Source organism: Dicentrarchus labrax, unplaced genomic scaffold, assembly GCF_905237075.1.
Source record: "Dicentrarchus labrax unplaced genomic scaffold, dlabrax2021, whole genome shotgun sequence".
Taxonomy (NCBI): domain Eukaryota; kingdom Metazoa; phylum Chordata; class Actinopteri; family Moronidae; genus Dicentrarchus; species Dicentrarchus labrax.
In genome coordinates this window covers 17,998,782-18,016,002 of record NW_026136711.1, presented here as the reverse complement: position 1 = coordinate 18,016,002, position 17,221 = coordinate 17,998,782, and the positions used below count along the sequence as shown (strand labels likewise).

Sequence of the window (17,221 nt, the reverse complement as noted above, 5' to 3'; positions counted from 1 at the left end):
GTTATCAAACCACTGAAACCTTGATTTAAGATGCAGAGTTTTGCTTGCTGTTATGGCGTTCCCTTTACTGAAACACAGCCTGGGTGCTGTTGTCTCTTACCACAGAGTTTCTCATCAGAGCCATCTGGGCAGTCATCAGTGCCATCGCAAAGTTTCTCTGCAGGCAGGCAGATGGTGGAGTCGTTGGCACACACATGGTGAGAGAGTTTACAGACCAGTGCTTCACAGTTGTCCTCATCAGAATTGTCCTCACAGTCGCTGTCTCCATCGCACACCCAGGCTTTGCTGATACAGCGTGCTATGGACAGAAGGCAGGGTTAAAAAGAATGACTTCAACTGACGGTATGTACTTTACATGCTTCTTAATTTGAAATCTCCTCACCAGAGTCCCTGCAGCCAAACTTGACAGCTGGGTCGCACATGTGTGTGACGCCCTCACAGTTCTTCTCATCGCTCAGGTCCATGCAGTCAGTGTCCCCGTCGCAGCGCCAACGCAATGGGATGCACAGGCCGTCCATTCGACACTGAAACTCATCTGTATGACAACCTCCGGGGGGACGTGTGGCTGCAGAGAGAGAGACATTGTGAGATTCTGAAATTACATTGTCTTCGATCCTTACCCGAGTTTATCAAAACAGGAGAAACTGCCTTGGGCAGAGACAATGTTCAACATCAAAACAAAAACTAATGAGCTGTCTTTTAGAAATCTGGATGGCAACAAGTCTTAGCAACAGGAAAGACTGAACAGATTCAAGTATGCATTAGTCATCCATTTTTGTTTCAGTCATAAACAACTATATAATTATAAGTAGGTATATCTACAATGTGTGTTGTTATTTAAAAGAGAACAGTTGTTGTATCACTCACTAAACAGCTAGTGAGAGTTATGAGGTGTCAGTCGTGGTGCCCATTAGACTGGTGCCTATGTGACTAATAGGGACCAAGAACCTATTACATCTACTGAAATGTAAACAGTGGCTATGAGTTTAGTACCTAGTGCACTTGAGAGAATAAATGACAAAACAGGGTAGAGATGAAAACATCCACCCATGATAATAATCACCTGTCATAGCTGTATTTCATAAATACTATACAAATACTGACAGCCATTAAAAGTAAGAGTACTGCATCACGTGCAGGTTGCTTAGGCATTTTCATGTCCAAGTGTGCATAGCAAACCCACTTGGAAACAGGTTGGGCTCAGGAGAAATCCATTATCATTCATTATTAGTGGGTGTGTTAGAAGCTGGTATCAGCTACAGCAAATCACACATTTACATGGCATCTATGTTCTTCTGGTCTTTGCTTTTCTTTTCTGATTTGATTCAGATTCTGCACATCAAGGTGGATTGTAATCTTGTCAAAAACAACAGCAACCAAGATGAGACAACCCAGGTAGTGGGTTTATAGATTTCATAGACATTTTAGTTATTTCTGTTGTCTAAATTACAGGGTCTCGCATCCTCCTGCAGGTGTGCTGTATGAACAAGGAATGAAGTCAACACCAAGGCAAAAGCAGCCTGTGTCCAGCACTCTTTGAGATCAAAAATGTGGGCTGAAAACATGCAAGCAACTGCAGAAAGACTTATTAGTATTAAGACATGCTTTTGTAGATAACATATGTATTGATATAAGAAAAGGTGTGAAAATGACCAAAAATGACCAGCTTAATTTTGAAATGAAGTTGCTTGTTAAATTGGAAAACCTAGCTGCAAGCACGGTGGGCTCATTTATAAGGATCTTTATAAATAAATATAGAATTTCTTCAAGCCTTATTTCTTACAGTCTGCTGCAGTGAAGACTTTGCTAACTGTAAGTTAAGACACTGACCCTGATTTGTACAGTTTGCGTGGGTTTCGTCACTGTAGTCCCCACAGTCATTATCCCCGTCACAGGTCCAGTAATCTGGGATGCAGCGGCCGCTGTTACACTTGAACTGAGCGCTGGAGCAGGAGTGACTACAGCCTGCCTCATCACTGTTGTCCCCGCAGTCGTTATCTGAAAAACAAACACAGTCAAACAACACCTCCTCTCTCACAGTATGAGGCTCCCACTGCCTCAAAGGGAACATATATATACATACATGTATACATATACATACACATACATACATACATACATACATATATACATACATATATATGTATGTATATATGTGTGTATATATATACAGAAAGCAATTGCTTTCCTTTTTTCACAGTTAACCCATTGGCAGTGGAAACCATGGAATACAAATGAAACAGAACATGAGAGATGAGAGAGTAAATAATGACAGAAACTGCATAGATCAGACCATGCACCATGAGGGAATGTACCGAGTGCTGATACATTGAGCTTGGCAGCAGAACATCATAAGCACTTTTATACCCATACTCATATAAAAGAGCACTCCTAATGTATAACCTTTAGTGCTGTTTAATTTCATACTCATCGGGGAAAGAAGAAAATCTATTTTATGGGTTAAACTATTTTTTATCATTCAACCTGGCCTTCTATTAAATCTATACCTAATTAAATTGAGTTTCATTCCTTTGATTGCTAACACAACAACTACACTCTGAGTTTCCCATGTACTTGGTTGACTGAATAATGCATTTACAATGTATCAAATCTAATTTAGCTTCAAACCTGCGTGCAGAAGACTATAGCAAATTAATGGCAGCAGTATAGGCCTCAGCTTGTGGCCATGTTCAATTAGCAGAAAAGCAGCCCTAACGTATTCCTGAGCCAGCTTGATCAGTCCTAGAACTAAGCTAGCGTCATGGCTGTTGTGGTGCATGTTGATCTATGCACTAACCGGTCAGGTTTGGACAATTCAACTCATCAGAGCCGTCCCCACAATCCTTTTCTGAAAGACAGAACCAATGGAAGACAGCAGAATGGGCGAACGGCACAACACGGAACAACAAAACCAACAACACAGAACAACAACAGACAGAACAGAAAATGGTAAAAACGCACAAATGTACACGGTGACAAAAAGAAGAATATAAGCCAATATGGGGCTGGTGGCAAAACATGCACAGCACACCGTGACAAAGGGAAAGAGAGGAGTTGCTAAAGTAAACAGGCACACAGGAGAAAGAGAGGAGAGAATAAAGAACAGACACTAACCATTATCACAGCGCCAGTTTATGTTGATGCAGCGTCCGTTGTTGCAGGTAAACTGGGTGAGGGGGAAACATGTGGGGTAGGCTGTGGACAAAACCAGAGTTAAGACACGCTGCTGCTTATACCTCCTAAAAACAATACACTTAAATGTCCGACAGCTATACAGCAACTGTATATTATGAGAATAAGTTGACCAACCACAGGAAGCAGGTTCATCTGAGCGATCACCACAGTCATCGTCCAGGTCACAGGTCCAGGAAATAGGGATGCAACGGCCACTAGCACACGAGTACTGATTAGGTGGGCAGGTACGAGCTAAAAGACATGACAGTGTAGAGCTCATGTTACATGGTGAACGACAAAAAAAACCCCCAAAACACACAATTTCAGATTTCGGTATGTTTGTTTGTGTACCTGAGCAGGTGGTGTTGGATTCGTCCTCGTCGTTCCCACAGTCATTGTCGCCATCACACAGCCAGCGTAGAGGAATGCATCGGTTGTTCTTGCACTTAAATCTGTCTGTGGGGCAAGTGTGCTGGTCTGGAGAGAAAAAAAGGACACATTGGAGGGCCAAAAGGAAACAAAGAAAAAATGAGAAGCCATGTGGCGCGAGAGGCATACAGGGAGTGGAAAGGTGAAAGAGTGGAGAGTTGTGAAGTGCAAATGAGTAAAAGAGAGAGCAAATATTTTAGCTTATTTTGTTTGGGCTTTTATTTTGCCTGGGACGGGAACATGTCTGCAACTCCAACCACAGACAGACAGACAAGCAGACAGAGAGCTTTTCCAGATCCACAGACATTGCTACATTCCTCTTTGCACAAACACACACACACACACACACACACACACACACACACACACACACACACACACACACACAACCTCTCTCTCTCTCTCTCTCTCTCTCTCTCACATATCATGTAATCACAAATACACAACCTACATACAAACCCATACTCACTAGATTCAGAGTCTGCGCTCTCATTTCATTCTGGCATCACCAGTCTGTCAAATTCAGACCTCTGGAAGTCATATGACTCAGTACCAGCAGGAGGGTTAGCTGTGTGTGTGTGTGTGTGTGTGTGTGTGTGTGTGTGTGTGTGTGTGTGTGTGTGTGTATGAGCGTGTGTGTGCAGTAACTCACGGCACAACTCAGGAGCCTCGTCGCTGTTGTCCAGACAGTCGTTGTCTCCATCACACTTCCAGCGCTCCTGGATGCAGCGGTTGTTCTTGCAAGCAAACTCTCCGGGCTGGCACTGAGGAGGGGGTACGTAAGATGGGTTGGCTGTGGAAAATTAAGTAGAGGAAAAGAAGAATTAAAGGAATGTGAAAAAGAGGTCACTGAGTACACGAAAATAAAAGCAAAGTACAGTTTTGAATTACCAAATTTTGCAACAGAAGGAAAACAGACTGGGTTTGTGGAAAGGTGCAATTAAAAGAAAAGTAGAAAAACATCAGTCAAGATACCCTCACTCAAACTAGACTGTATCAAAATGGAAAAAAATAACAGGAACACTTGTACAATAGACCTGCAATAAAAACGTTTGCAAGGTTTTTCATTCAATTGCATGGAGAATGTGTCAGAGCTGATTTTGTTTGTGGTGCTCTTGTATTGGATTGTATTTTATTTGTATTTTGACCCACTTGGTGGTGGGCAAAATAAGAAAAACACCTTGAATATTCTAGACATCAAAAAGGCAATATTTATTGGAGAGTTTGTATTGGCAGGTGTTTCTGTTATTGCAGCCACCTTGACTGCATTTGTTTTTGTCAAGCAGTTCCAGCAAAACACCCAGTCACAGTCACAAAGCTTGACTCATCTTGTCCAACATACCAGAAATAAAACCTTGTATGGTCTGAGTGCCATGAGAAATACCCTTCAGTCTCACACACTCACACGTACACACAAGGCATTCATGTTTGAACTCACCTTTGCAGCTGGTGTTGTCAGCTGGATCTAGCATTTGGTCGTCTGCACAGGCACACTGCCTGCCTTCTGGTATGGCCAGACACAGACTGCTGCAGCCACCATTGTACACACGACACGCATTAGAGCCTGCAGATGAACACGAACGTGCAGATAAATAGGGGTTAACGCAAAGTAGCACAAATCATGTCTTGTGTAACTGTTGACAATCCTAATTTCTGGATTAACACGGATGGATGGTTGAATTGACAGAGGAAGAATCTGTTTGTGATGTGTTTCCAAGCACCTTGCTGCTGCTGAGCGTCGTACATGCGGATTTCAAAGATGGGCGGTCTCTCGTTGCGCAGCAGAGTAGCAGCGCCAGTGGTGGTGTCCAACTTGTAAATGCTGCCACTACGATACTCGTTCCAGAACAAGAAGTGTTTATAGTGACACAGACCAAAGGCGTGGCTCAGTTCCTGACCTTCGTACACCGGCTGGTGATGTGAGAAAAGTAACAAGATGGAAAAGTTTAAAAAGCAGACTTCAGCACTGTGTCCAGAATTGCAGCTCAAAACATATTATATTATGATGAAGATAAAATATAACTTGATGGATCTTTTTTGTATTTACTTAGTTAACAATTGAGTTTATTATGCAACAAATCTGAAAATGTGGTTGGTATATACCAACACTAGACTCTGTTAAGACCATTTGAATTGAACAAAAAAGAAAAAACTGATCATAAATGTATGTGGCCCTAAAATACACCCTTCGGTGGTATTCAGAATATGTGAGTAAATATTTAAATTTCATTCATTTTATATCAACCATAACATTCCAATTTCTGGCTTATAAATTTAAAATGCAAAAAATAACACCATGAAACCAAAATATAACCAGTAAAAACAAAATATCATCAATTCAGCCACAAACAGAAAGTAGTATTTAAAGGGCTCGAGCTCACAGATTATGGACCGCAATGTGACAGACCACCCACAGTCTTCCATTGCCTTAACACATTAGCTCACTCACAGCTAGTCAGAATAATCTCCTTCCTTAATCCCTGTGACACAGTCTGACTGACCTTGCGCTCTGAGCTGTTAAGGTAGACCATCTCAATGCGGTCATAGTAGGCGTCCACCCAGTAGAGGATGCCCTGTGGGATGTCCAGACTCAGACCGTTGGGCCACAGCACTGTTTTGCTGGTCAGAAACACATTTCTGTTGGAGCCGTCCATCCAAGCCCGCTCAATTTTGCCTCGCTTGCTCTCCTTAGGATCCTCCTCCCAGTCTGTCCAGTACATCCACCTGAGGAAGCAACAAGAGGACTGTCACGGGTACAAGAATTGAATGACAAGTGATAGTGGAAAGGAGAATATTTGTTGGCAATGATATTTTATTTAGGTCTCCTAAAGCGCACAGCACTCATCAGAGCATCCAGTGAGGCGGGTCCACAGTGTTTCTCAGTTGATCTGCCCACAGGCAAACCAGGTACTTTAGGAGCTGTCAATCTGCTTCACTGATCTAGGTTCTGCCTGTGGGCACTGGCTGTCTACAGCAGTGTGCAAAACTAGACACAATCCCCTTTGCTGGAATATGACTGACATTAGCATTAACATTTCATATTTCCTTCTTTTTTCCTTTCTGCAAATTTCTCCTCCTCCTCCCTCTCTCTCTCTCTATGAACCTGATTGATTACAGGCATTAGTGGAGTTGAGTGCCTTTCTCCTGGGAAGTGTGTGGACACAAATCACCCTGTCACTAGAAATCCAGAGAGTGTGTGTGTGCGCGTGTTTCTGAGCGTGTGTTTCTCAGGAGAGAGCCCAGTTATATCAATAAGACACATCCATACACGGTAAGATTAAGAGCTATTTGAAAGACTGCAAGAGAGACATGCCTGTAAATTAAAGAGCTTGTGGATGAAATCTGTCATTTGATGCACAAAATTCTCCATCTGTTTTAATAAGTAGTGTGTGATAAGTGTAATCAGAAGGAACGTTACATTTCAGGGTGATAATGGTCAACAACACAGATAAAAAAAAACATAAAAGGCTCCCTGCAGGAAATTGTGAAGCAACACAGACAAGAGACAGTGGGAAAAAAACAGGAACACTCCTCACAAGTGGTGAGTAGTAAAACTAATAAACAGCTCAGACACGAGAGATAAGTGAAACTGAGACAAAAAGAGAGTGGACAGAGATATGAGTTTGCTGAGAGGTGAGTGACAGACCAGCTGAGTCAGACAGCTCTCCAGAAGAAATTACCACCCATCATTAAATCTCACCATATGGTGTCTGACCACAAATAAGCACACGCTGACATGCAGGTATCATACTTCACCTCAGACACCTCAAAGTTGGCATAATTGAACTGCTGCTGGTCTACCTAGGCTGTGCAACTCTTATCATCTTCATCATTATTAGTGGTAGTCAGTAGTTGTTACTGTTGCTATTGTTATTGCTGTGCATCTCTGTCTCTCTGTCTTTCTCTCTGTAACCCCAACCAGGTTGAGGCAGATGGCCGCCCTCCTGGAGCCGGGGTCTGCTCAAGTGTTTCCTTGCCACTGTTGCCAAGTGATTGCTCGTGGCGGGAATTGTTGGGTCTTTGTAAACGGTCTAGACATGCTCCATTTGAAAAGTGTCCTGAGATAACTTCTGTTATGACTTGGTGCTATGCAAATAAAACTGAATTGAATTCACCTGAATCTTGTTCAGTGATCTTTATCACTTTTCTCTAGAACAAAAACCATCAAACTCCATCACTACCTTTTTTCCCCCTTACCCGTGTAGAGGATCCACTACAATGGCACGAGGGTGAGTCATTTTTCCCTCAATTAGGGTTTTGCGGGTCTGTGAAGCCTTTTCCAGCCGAGCCACACTGATGGTTTTCTTAGGTCCGTCATCTGTCCAGTACAAGTTATCAGCCATCCAGTCCACAGCTATGCCCTCCACTGTGTGGATTCCTGAGACAAACACATGCTGCTGGTGAAAAGCCTATTGCTACAACACGCATAAAAACATTACTGACTGCAACATCTTCTCATAAATTACTAATATTTTTAGATTTCAACCATAATTTTATACTGGATGCATACAGTACATTGAAAAAAGGATGTTTTTTGGGGTATTTAAATGGTGTAGAATTTTATGTTTTCCATTTAAATTTTCATAAAGGAGTCCATTGCAACAAAATTCTTGTTCTCAATGGGATAACCTAGACACATAAAGGTTAAACAGAAAATATATATTTGTGTTGTAAGATTTTGAAATAATAAAGCATATGGTTGTTTATCATCCCTTCTAAACATGTGTAAAAACTCAAGTGGGAATTTTGGCCCTGCTTTTACAGGCAAAATCCATATTTGTAACTTAAAGGTCCAGTGTGTAGGATTTAGTGGCATATAATGGTGAAGTTGCAGATTGATGAGTCACCTCGTCTTGTCTAACCTCACCTTTAATAGACGGTACCAGTTAAAAATGTGGACACACTTTTTCTTTCAGTTGAATGAGAAAGTGTGTCCAAACCTGACTGGTACTGGAATTTTGTGCACAAATTTAATTTAGAAAATTTAAAGAAGGTTTATAGGTTTATAATCATATGCTACTAAATCATTTCACAAGCCCAAAATCACATTGACCTATTGAGCCTTTATATGTTTTATCTACATACTGTAGCAAATTAGCTGTCATTTCCTACCTTCCTTTACAATGGTATCCCTCTCCGTTCCATCAATCTTCTGCCGCCCGATGATGTAGCTGGTCGCGTCGGCAAAGTAAATGAACTCGCTCTCAGAATGAAAGTCCAAAGCTCTGGGATTCATCAGATTCTCTATGGGGATCATGTACTCATCTGGCACCTTGGCGTTCATGTCCATGCCCCTGATGACCCCTGGGCGACCTTTACCATAGACCAGGAAGAGCTCATGCTCAGGTTCTGCAGCAAAACAAAAACAAAAGACTGTTGGTTAGACCTGGATTAATGTGTACATTATTCAGCAGAGGATGTTAACTCTAAACTTCTTTCACCTGCCCATATACTGTTCTTAAACGATTTCTGTTGACAAAGAATCAAAAAATTAGATGCTGACTCATGACAGCTTTTTTCCCCAAATAAGGTGTATTGATTAAACAAGAAAATAACAATGCGAGATCAGCAAATTCCCTAAATGAAAATAAAGTGTTTTTCAATTAAGAGGCAGAGGGAGAGGAGGAGGGGCTGCCTTTAGTTAAATCAATTGTGTCATTTTCAAGGACAGTTTATTCTCGGGAGGAAGATCAATATAATGTTATTATTGGTTTATAGAATATTAAAACACTTCTCAGAAAAAGCTGAATCAGCCTGACGGCTTTATGGGGAGGTCAGTGGAGAGCTAGTGAGTCAGACTAAGTTATGGTGTTGCTCAGCTACTTTGTTCAAAGCTATTTCCCAGTCTACAGCCCAGGGGAGAACCACATCCCTGATCCAACCTTGGCTGCCCTTGGCTTTAGGTCAACAGAGCTGAATCACTGCGGCTCCCGAGTTTATACTTACAGTTATGCTGGGAGCATGCACACATAAGCTCTGGATGTGCTGAATCTATGCAGTGCACCAGGGTTCCCAACGCTTTTTGTAAAACTTACCTCCGCAGCCCTTTTAGATGAGCTCAAGTATTGACATCCTGCCTGCCAAGTTCCAAATGGGCTCAGTTGCATTTATGTCAAACTGGATTTTATTAAATATTTCAAATCATCAGGCAGTGTTTGGTTGGTATGATCAAGTTTGAATTGTACTGCTTGGAGTAGAAAAAGCTGGATATTTTGACCATTTATCCAATAGGCTAATACTAGCTAATAATTTTATCCATTATCATTAATTGAGCTATTTTCAGTTAATGCATTGCTTTTAGTCATCTATTTTCATAGATGAACCACTAATGTGCGCTTTTTAAAACCATTTATCCATTATTTTTGGTGAACAGCTATCTATTTTAACAATTTATCGACTCAACTACGTTTTGCTCACTATTTTAACTTGTTAACTGTTAATTTGAGCTATTTTCCCATTTATCCAATTACTTTTAACTATTTCAACCATTTATTTATGTCTTTTAGCTAACAGCAATCTATTTTATAAATGTATCCATTAGGCTACTTTTAGATCAGTAACTGTTTAGTCATTTATTGCTACAGTTTATCCATCAGGCTACCATTTACCATGTATTCATTACTTTTTCTATTGTACTATCTATTGATTGGTTTTAGTTGCACACTTATTTTTATTACTTTTAGCTCACTTCCCCTCAGATCTCTCTGCTTGCTAACTAATGGTCACCAGTCACCTTACAGCCGACTCAGAATGTATGTTTTTTTTTTTGTTGTCCACAGCCTTTCCACATACCCCCTGGCAACTGCAGAAGAACCCCCTGGGTTACAAGTCAATCACTCATTACACTAGTAGTCCTACTCACTTTTGCAGGACTTTCCGTCACTGCCCAGGCTGAACCCAGAGCGACAGCGGCAGGTTCGGGTCTTGTGGCCGTTACCCAGCAGACAGATGTCCGAGCAACCACCAGCCTTCCCATTCTGGTCCACCTCGCATGCATGGCTACGAACTGCACACCGAGAAGGCAGAAAATAAAGTCACAAAAACAGAAGAATCAAAAACGTATTCAGAGATGAGATGTGAGATTGTGTGTGTGTGTGTGTGTGTGTGTGTGTGTGTGGTATACCTGGAGGCTGACGTCTCTGGTGGTAGACATGAAGTGCTCCTCCCTTGTCCACCCTGGTCACGACTTGGTAGTCGGTGCTGTTAAAGCGGTTGACCCTGATCACACTGGTTTTAGGCTGCATGTTAGCGTTGTCTGAGTTGGTGGCATACAGATAGTTTTCAAACACAGTCAGCCCGTAGAGGTGCTCGATCTTAAAGAGGAAAAATGGGGAAGTGGGGGATATGAGGGAAGGGTTGAGGGAAAGAGTAAATGGCATTGAAACCAAAGTACTAAAAAATATTTTTTTTTTAGTTTTACTCTGGAAGATTCTATGTCGTCTTTGTTGCAGGTTGGGGATAGTTCTACTTATTAACTAAACATATGAGTCTGATGAAAAGTGAAAGCCTCCCACAGATTTTTTCAGAAACTTCATTGATGCACACTCCTGCCTTACCTTCATACAGTACTTTATGCACTTTATGCAAAGAGGGCCTTTCAATGTTTTATATACTTGCAAGCAATAACAAACGATGATGTGATCTAATATATGAAAATAATGAACCACAGTGGATGCAAAGAATGCTATGATTCAACATGGAGTGGCATTTTACTTCAGTGAGTCCATTATTTCCCATATCAAGAAACAGTCTATTATTGCTGTAGGTAAGTTACTGTAAGTACTAATAGTTATAGCTACTGTATATATTAAAAGTACTACTCATGGATATTTTCTTATGTCATTTTTTCTCATGCTTAGATTTTATTTAAAATGAATCTGTTAACTGTTAATGTAGCATGTATTGTTTCCATGGTTACGTTCAGAAAACCATGCGCTGTGTTGTAGAACAATGGTTAAACTGTGTCCTGTATGTTTTTTTGAGGTGTCCACTTAAACAATTTTAAAAGCCACCTAGTAAACTCGTAAACTACTATTTCCCATGGCCATGACACAGGTGGTATTAGTATAAAGATGATGAAGTGTCTAGCAGCAGTGACTGAGAGGGATTGGGAAAGCTTCACTGCTCTCAACATTCTGAACTCACAGACAAACTAGTGTCCATCTGAGGAAATCAGGAAAGAGAAGCAAGGCTGTTCACATCTGAACAGACATAGGTCAGTGACTCAGTGTCCCATGAGGCCATGTCTGCAGCAGCATAAAACCTAACATGTCATTGTGGTCTATCACAGCAGGCTGTGTGGAGCTCACTGGACCATAGAGAGACACAGAAAGTCAGATATATAAAAAGGGTTACTATTATAGACTGAAGGGAAATGCTATGCTGAGGTAATACAGTGACTAGACACCTATTAGTATCCGACTGTAAAGAAACATAATGTGCACTATGTCACCTTTACTCATCCAGCCAAGAAAACCGACAGTAACAGTAACTGCCCAGAGCCAACATCAAAACTGAATATGTCAAAAGGGCCTCAATTAGCCTAAATTAAAAGTTACATGAATTCTGCTTTGACCGTTCACACTGAGGTCACCACCTACGAAAGTGCCCCGAATCAGAATTGAAAAGATCTGATTCCATGTGATTTGTGCTATTCACACTGTCATGAAAAAAATCTGATCTGAGTCACATGTGAGCAAAAAAATCAGATTGTGTCACTTGGGCCTACAATGTGAACGCAGCCTAACTGCGACACTAACAATGTTGCCACCTACACCCGTTTATAATACTGCAAATGCAAGGGTTTCAGTCCCAAGCCCATCAGTGGCTCAATAACCATTGTGTTACCCCATTCAGCAATATATAGTGATTTAACAATCATTTTAATTAAAATCTTCAAGATTACCACTTTTAGAGGACATGTCAAGCCTTAATAAACACATACACTCTTGATGAAACAGCCCGAACTCAGCACCATTAATAACACACTTCCGTTTAACCTTTACCTGAAGGATGTGCATGTACTAATGTCCTGTCACAGGTGCACACACATACACACACACACACACACACACACACACACACACACACAAACCAAGTGAGAAGTGAGAGATTGTGGTTTGTATGTGTACGTCTGTGCCCTTAGGATCAGTGAGTAAATGAAAGCCATTACTTCTCCACAGATCACTGTAAAAGCCATAGTAACACATTTAAGAGCCACTGTGCTTTATCAGTGCTGCAACATCAACAGCCTCAGTATTAGACACTATTAATCAGCTGCTTTAATGAAAAGGTAACTGTCCACCAGCTTCACTCTGCTCATAACTCACTGGTCTAGAGCAAATTACAGGAATACACAGGAGAAACATACGGTTCATTTTAGATATACTATAGAGGAAACTCTAAAGTACACTAGAGTTTTTAGAGAATTATGAATAGCATACACAAAGACAGCACATTTAAGAGAGATTATCTTCCTGCAAAAGGAAGATAACGGGACTGGGGTGCGTCCAGTGCAGGTGTGCTCACCAGCAGGCCTTGGATGATGGTGTGCCGGTTCTTGCCTTCATAGTCCACCACCTCAATGTAGTCCAGATACGCATCGGCCCAGTACACCAGCCTGCTGACGAGGTCCAGTGTGATGCCGTGGGGGAATACAATCTTACTGTCCACAAGCTTGGTTCGGTTCTGGCCATCCATGTCGCAGCGCTCCACCTTAGGGATCTGACCGTAGTCTGTGAAGAATACCTTACTGTGGAAAACAAAGGATGAGGCCCAGTTGAGGATAGATGGATGGATAGATTAAACTGAAATTTCTTTTTTAGCCCAACTGGCTTTGTTATAATAGATTTATTGCCCTTATTTCCATCACAGGGAGACAATAATTATCTAGTTTTTCATTAGACAAAAGAAGAAAGGCAGGACACAACCCTGATGGCAGACAGCAAGCCACATCAATTGTTATATTAAAGTAATTCAAGTAATAATGCTAATTATTTGTTAAATATCTTTAAGGTTTGGACTTTTGGTCAGACAAAAAGTCCCATACATGTATTCAGTAACTCTCCTATGCCAATTTCAAGACCAAAACGTTTGAATTTCTTTCTGAATAGACTCACAGGACAGTAGGCTGAAGGTAGTATTGGAGGAACACATTTCCACTGATAACCTGATTTAGAACCAAACACAGTATCTCAGAGCATAATCATTATTAAGTTTTTCACTGCAGCCAAAACAACATTTGTGACTTATTGTAGCTACAAATAACAAATCATACTCACAGTCCCTGTAAAAGTCTTAAAAAAGCTCAAAAACACATTCCACACAATTTTATTCATCAGATATCTGGATATCCCTGTCTAAACTAAACCTCACAAAATCCTGTTGTAGTAAATGAAGGAAAGTAGAAACATAATGATGTTGTCTTTTGTCAATTTTCAATTTTTTAGGGTGAACTCAGTTAACAGCCAGATTTGTGGTCCCTAAATTAACAGCACAGAAAAGGCTGAGAAAAGAATTGCTGTTATTCTTGTTATTCTTGTTTTTCTCCCTTGCAGACCACCACAACAACAACAAAACAAAAACCCCAGCTACAGTGAATCTACCTGACCTTATTTCTGGAAAAAACAATTACAGCCAAGGAAATTGAGTGGGATGAAAATAATGCGCGTAGCTACGAGCAAATGTGTGCACATATACACACAGGCTCTCACATTCATGCTGCTAATTTTTTTCCAACCACACAAGCGCTCACACACACATACACTCACTCAAGCATGTGCCACAGATATACACACACTTTCAGGAATTCAGTTGGAAAGTCTGGCCATAAACAAAAGAGCTAGTAACAAAAACATGCTTTTACACTCGAAACCTATACAGTCAGCATACCACAGTGAAAACATAACATCTGTACTCAATTACCCCAATGTCCAAACCTCCGTTTAGCCCCCCCCCATTTAAACTCTTAGTTTCAAAGTTGGGTAACACCATGAGAGGACAGAAGTCTGACTCCAGTCACTCTCATGGGACTATGGGTTTGCATGAAGCACTTAGAGAAGGATCTCAGCATGATGTACATTTAGAAGCACGCATATGGTACCTGTCTTTGCATTTGTATGTGTGCTTATGCACGAGACAGAAAGCAAGAGATCAAACTGACCCCATGGTGGGGTCCAGGGCGATGCCTTTAGGATTGTACAGCTCCTGGTCCAGGAGGGTGACACATGTCTGCCCGTCTTTGTCACACACGAAGATCCTGTCGTCCACGTCATCCACAAAGTAGAAGTTTCCTGTGAGCCAGTCGATGGCCATCTGCTCCACATCTGGACAGAGAAAGGGTGGAGGGGTGAGGAGGGGTGAGATGGGACATGGGACATGCGGGGGGGCAAAAACACTGTTTTCAGAACTGGAATTGATTCATCTTGACTGGAATTCAACTTGAGCATGTGATGTTGTTGTATATACTTGCAGCAGATGGGGAATATGTTTGACTCATAGTCATATGATGCAGTAAATTAGTCAGCCATACTGTGTAGCAGCTACTTCAACATTTCACACTCTCACTCTGCAACACTCACACACACTGTCCAGATTTTCAGGTTTGGACTCGAGGCAGTTTTCCTGACTGACAAATGAGATGACAGCCAACTCCAATTAGCAAGTGTCAAGGTAGTGCGTCTGTCATCTGTCATTTAAAGTCACTCAGACAGACAGAATATGTGACATGCTGTGTGTTGCCTCGAGGATCGTGAGGATGCTGTAGCTGTAGCTAAACGATGATGGGTGTGCGCTTTCTGTTGCGCTTATTTTCCCGAGGTTCAGCTAACAGGGAAGACCAGTGCCCCACCCATTGATGAAAGTCAAACACCTAGAAGTGTGCACATGACAGCACACACATACTTTATGGAAGATTTACAGCCTACAGAATTTCAACAGAGACTAGCCTGGAAAAGGAAAAAATGGAATATCCCTGCTCTGTCCAAACTGAATTCTGAATGTGGTGCAAGACCACATAGGGAGGGTCTGAGAAAGGAGAAAAATAGTGAAAAAGAATAACATGAGACATTAATATACCCCTCTCCCTGGTTCCCTCATTCCCTCCTCTTCCTTCCTTTACTCAAACACCAGCTCAGCCGCACTGAGTCTGAGCCAAGGATCAGAAACAGAAAGCTATTGTTAAAGCAGAAGGAAAGAGGATGTGACAATGTTAAAGGTCCAGAATGACCAGTTTACTGTAGTGATTGGCACTCCAGTGCTCTTCTTAAGTATACCTCTGAGATGATGCAATTTATTTACATTTATTTAATTTTATGCAACTTTATATTTGTACACCATTATATTTCCGAGAAAAATATACTTTTTTCCGTTTACAGCAGCAGTTACTATTGTTACTTTGCAAACTTAACTACCCAACAGTATATAAAATAGTTAAAATTAGCTCCATGAAATAACAGCTACAACATGAATTAATTAATTGCTAACACAATGCATTAGTAATAATAATAAAATAACATAATAACATGAAAGTGACAGGTGTCATTTTATTATGCATAGTTAGTGCTTTGATAAAGATGCACTGAACCTGCAATCAAGTATTCTTGGGCCACCTGAGGGCACTGATAACAAGCTGTGAACAAAACACTAACATTTTATCACCTTTTAAGTTGACAAGTTGCTCAGCTTCAGTTTTCACGGCAGACATTGAATAAAATTAGCATTCATTTGACGTTGTGTTCCAGTCATTTCTGATGAACCAGAATTACAAATCCAAAATAAGTCCAGCATATCTCATTGTACCTCTGTCACTGAATCCTACACACAGGACCTAGTAACATTTTTCATGATTTATTAGACGGTCATATATTATTTTGTGGTTTTGCTACTTTAACATAAGCAAAGGATCTGAATACTTCTTCCAGCAGTGACTGTCGTACCTTTACATACTAATCTTAACATAGGGAATGAAATCTATACTCTTGCATATGAGTCAGCTAGAGAGAGAGAGAGAGAGAGAGAGAGAGAGTGAGAGAAAGAGTGGGGAGGAGGGCTTGACAAACCACAAGATTTGTATTTTCACAGCTGCCACAAGCTCTGCTCTCCACTGAACTAAACACACACACACTGACTCACACACATACACAAACACCTCAGATATAGAGCTAAAGTCGTGCTGTAGGAGTCCTCGGTCATGCAGCGCTCTGTGCCAAGGGTGGAGGTCTAATATGGTGGTATGTTTACCAGGGTGATCAGGTCACTGTGGTGATTTAGGGGAGACCAAAGGATCGATTTCTCCAACCAGGAAAGTAAAGCTTGGGTGGGGGAAATGACAAAGCAGATTCCTCTGAAAAAGAGCTCAATAAAAGTGTGTATAGTCAAAGCTTACCAGCTCTGGACCAATAAATCAGACTGTAATTCCAGAGGAGACCTCCGTGTTTAGAAAAACTGCCTGAGTAGCTAAGGGAGGGAGACACTGTCAAATATTTTGGGGTTTGAGTAGAAGTGGAAAACAGACAAAAAGAAAAATGCAGATTGAAGAAGGGGAAATGAGTGAGTGAGAAACAGAGAAGAGAAGAGAGAGAGAGAGAGATCTGATTTCCACTAAGGAAACTTGGGCATT

At 41.2% G+C, this 17,221-nt stretch overlaps 1 protein-coding gene across 3 annotated transcripts in view; it reads right to left on the bottom strand.

Moving 5' to 3' along the window:
- The window catches only part of LOC127371502 (low-density lipoprotein receptor-related protein 1), an 89,477-nt gene that overhangs the window by 33,726 nt on the left and 38,530 nt on the right, over positions 1-17,221 (bottom strand). For all 3 annotated transcript variants that reach the window (XM_051414333.1, XM_051414334.1, XM_051414335.1), the window contains exons 7-22: positions 14,765-14,927; positions 13,132-13,354; positions 10,727-10,916; positions 10,466-10,609; positions 8,716-8,952; positions 7,801-7,981; positions 6,105-6,327; positions 5,325-5,514; positions 5,042-5,167; positions 4,256-4,396; positions 3,526-3,651; positions 3,310-3,426; positions 3,115-3,195; positions 1,831-1,998; positions 383-565; positions 101-298 (exon numbers count right to left, since the gene is read on the bottom strand). In XM_051414333.1, coding sequence (XP_051270293.1) covers positions 101-298; positions 383-565; positions 1,831-1,998; positions 3,115-3,195; positions 3,310-3,426; positions 3,526-3,651; positions 4,256-4,396; positions 5,042-5,167; positions 5,325-5,514; positions 6,105-6,327; positions 7,801-7,981; positions 8,716-8,952; positions 10,466-10,609; positions 10,727-10,916; positions 13,132-13,354; positions 14,765-14,927 — 2,691 coding nt within the window. The remainder of the gene's footprint in view (positions 1-100; positions 299-382; positions 566-1,830; positions 1,999-3,114; positions 3,196-3,309; positions 3,427-3,525; positions 3,652-4,255; positions 4,397-5,041; positions 5,168-5,324; positions 5,515-6,104; positions 6,328-7,800; positions 7,982-8,715; positions 8,953-10,465; positions 10,610-10,726; positions 10,917-13,131; positions 13,355-14,764; positions 14,928-17,221) is intronic.